The following is a 3,415-nucleotide window of genomic DNA, read 5'->3' on the forward strand; positions in this document are numbered from 1 at the left end:
TGTTTTTAAAAACAGCGTTTTGTTGCAGGACGACTTCAGATCCTGTTGTTCTGAGTCGGAGAACTGTTTTTAAACAGTTCTTAAAAGACAGATCTGGGATTTATTTCAGCTTTGAATCCAACAGACTTTATTTATTCTCTTATCTCCACAGTCCTGTAACACTGGAGGTGTTCCCAGACCAGACAGGATCTGATGATTTATGAACTTTTTTCCATGTTGTTAAAAACAGAATAAATTAATCTGAACCATGAAGAGATTTTTTATAAAAAACTGTTTCTGTTCTGCAGCAGATTAAAAATAAACATCTGTACACGACTTAAACCAACTTCTTTATACTGAGAACTGCTCTGTCACTAATAGGAGCAGTGCTATCACACACACACACACACACACACACACACACACGTTTCTATATTCAGTTCCTCCTCAGGAACTGAACTTGACCAACTTCCTGTCCCCCGCTGCCTCTGAATGAGGGACAGATCCAGAACGAGCCGTGGCTTCGAACACAAACTGAACCTCGGAGTTTTCCTGCGACGCTGAAACAAAACCCACAACGAGGACAGAAAATAAAACGACAACAAACTCACGACTTGACGTATTTGACAGGCGGAGCCCCCTTCCCGTCTATGAAGTTGTAGTTGCTCTCGATGACGGCTTTGGTCTTCCCCGTTTCTTCAAACGCAGACTTCATCTCGATGCTGACAAACTTACAGACTGAAGACAGAACAAACTCACGTCAGAATATTATTATTAATAAAAAGGTTTCAGCTTTTAACTATTCAAGTTGTGTATTTGGGTGAAAATTAAAAAAAAAATTATTTCCAAAAGGTTAATATGAGTTTATTAAGGCTGTAAACAATAAAAAAAACAAACTTTAAAACATCAGGAAATACTCCATGAATTACTCTCTTGTTTTGGTCAAACAGCCTGAAATAATAAAATCTTACAGATTTTCTTATCATGTGAAGATAAATTAAATATTACAGCTTATTTTTTAACACCGGATCAAATGTGTCAAACTGGTTCACATGAACAAACTTAACCAAAAAGAAAATAAATCAGTGATAAAATAATTAAATGATCCATCTTTAGAGGTAAAACTTTAACTTTCAAGTCTGAAAAGGTTAACAAATGACATGACTGTAGTTTGTTTTTACACATAAACTAACAAAAATATTTAAAACAGTACTAAATGTTCACAAAAATACATGGAAAATATTGATTTTCAACAGTTTTGAACTCATTTATTTTACTCAAACATGTTTCAGACATTTTAAAAAGCTAATAAATAAACTACAAAACAACAATGAGGGGAAAATCCAGTTTAAAGAGTTTTTCTGTCTATTTTACAACATGAAGCTGATGAGATTTGGTTTTTATGAACCAGCAGTCAGATTTTAATAATAAACTTTTTATTGTATTATTATTTTATTATGTAAAAAGTGTTGAATGTCATATTTTACCTTCACATTTGTTGGGAAGATGAACCCACTCATCGTCGCCTTCGGTTTTCGCTGCTCTCACCGACGAAATTATCAACAAAAACGACAAATACGTCACTAAAATCATCCTTTCTGCTCAAGTCTGGTCTTTATCTCTACAGAAAATCCTTTCAAATAATCAAAATCCTCCTCAGAAAACCGTTATTCCCTCGTTTTCACATCGCCGCCTCTGAAACTTCACAGATGCTAAAAAAAAAACCCCAGCCTGCATCCACTTCCGCTTTGGGCGTGACGCACTTAGAAATACTGACCAATCAGAGATCAAGAAGTGGCAGCAGATTGACCAATGAAGGGCAGAGAAAAGCCGGAGAGTAAAAATATTAAGAGGCATCACTCTGAACCATTTTCAAAAGACAGATTACTTTTTAATGTTAATCAGCTCAACTAGACCGAATAATTTAAAGGATAGATTTGACTGAATTTACTCACAGACACATGAACTGATAAAATATATTTATCTGTTTGTAACTGTTGTGTCAGGAAAAAAATAAAATATTTGTTTAGGATTTTACTATGTATATTTATGTTTACATTTTTATTGTCATCTGTTTTTCATTGTATTGCACACACCTGTTGAATAAGAATGGGTTTGAAAAACAAGAAATGGGTTTTCTTGATATTTCTTTCACACTAGAAAACAAAATCTATTATTTCTCATCAATATCTTGAAGACTTGAAAAAATAGATTACAAACCAAATTATATCTATAGAAAGGTATTTTAAACATAATTTCTGCAATATATAAAATTATAAAACTTAATGTATTTTTAATTTAATTTAGTAAAAAAGAAAAATAAGAATTTTATGTATTTTACTCTTCATCTAAAACTTCAGAAAGCATTTTAAGAGTGACTCATCTCTTCTTTTACAGATCTTTGAATTTAACAACCAGTTTGTCCTGTGAGCCTCAGTTTGATCCAGCAGAGGACGCTGTGCACACATCTAAAGCACTGTCACACTTTGTTATGTAACAGATGTAAAAACATCTGTCTGGCTTTTTTTGTTTTTGTTTCTTTTCTTTCTTTTTTGTATCTGCACGCAGATAATTTAAAATTAAACTTCACATTAATATAACCTCAGCCTCATATCCATGTAAATATGTAGCGTTTGTTGCATTAAACACTGTTTGACCATGTTTTAAAGCCAGCTGAACACACAAACAGAAACAGATGATTTAAACAAACATGTGGCTCTGGTTGGGATGCGAACCAGCAACCTTCTCATTGTGAGACAACAACTCTAACCACCGCTCCAGCGTGCCGCCGTCAACAAGCACAATAAAGTAAAATAGAAATGTTATGTATTTGTAAATAAATTATTATAAATTTACAAGAATATTTTTATCTACAATGTATAAAACTTTTGAAATCAACCCATTTCAAGATGGCTGCCTGAGCCAGCTGAGCTTAGAAAACACAACAACACCTAAAACTCAGCCAGTTTTGCAGATATTGAGCTGAACTTTGGGGTGGTAGATGACTCTGAGCTTTAACACAGGGGCGTCCAGTCCTGGTCCTGGAGGACCACCATCCTGCAAGGTTTCAGAGGTTTCTCTGATTTGAATAAATGAGTGAAAAACAGACTTGTGTGGAACTCGATGAAGTAATTTAATCACTGAATCAAGCATGAAGCTCGATAAAGTTTCCTGATCCACTCCTTTTATTCAGAATTCCTACAAAATGTTTGTGGTTTGAGACTCGGTTTGTGCACGGTCACCGCGAACGTGTTTTTTTTTTTGTGCTCGCTCGTTGGACTGAACCTCGGTGTGAGTGAAAGAGATTTTCACAGCGAGATGAGAGCTCGCTCAGTGCTTCAACAACAGGCCGCTTTCCCTGAGAGGTGCTTCAGTGTGCCGCTGCCTGCCAAAAGGACAGTCAGTTACACACACACACACACACACACACACACAC

The 3,415-nt window shown here is 35.2% G+C and overlaps 1 protein-coding gene across 1 annotated transcript in view; it reads right to left on the reverse strand.

The window, feature by feature from the left end:
* The window catches only part of cnpy3 (canopy FGF signaling regulator 3), a 5,430-nt gene extending 3,725 nt beyond the window's left edge, over positions 1 to 1,705 (reverse strand). Inside the window, exons 1-2 of the mRNA XM_014017424.1 lie at positions 1,467 to 1,705; positions 591 to 717 (exon numbers count right to left, since the gene is read on the reverse strand). Coding sequence (XP_013872878.1) covers positions 591 to 717; positions 1,467 to 1,572 — 233 coding nt within the window. The 5' untranslated portion in view covers positions 1,573 to 1,705. The remainder of the gene's footprint in view (positions 1 to 590; positions 718 to 1,466) is intronic.
* Positions 1,706 to 3,415: the final 1,710 nt, after the last annotated feature.

Source organism: Austrofundulus limnaeus, unplaced genomic scaffold (assembly GCF_001266775.1).
Source record: "Austrofundulus limnaeus strain Quisiro unplaced genomic scaffold, Austrofundulus_limnaeus-1.0 Scaffold167, whole genome shotgun sequence".
NCBI classification, from domain to species: domain Eukaryota; kingdom Metazoa; phylum Chordata; class Actinopteri; order Cyprinodontiformes; family Rivulidae; genus Austrofundulus; species Austrofundulus limnaeus.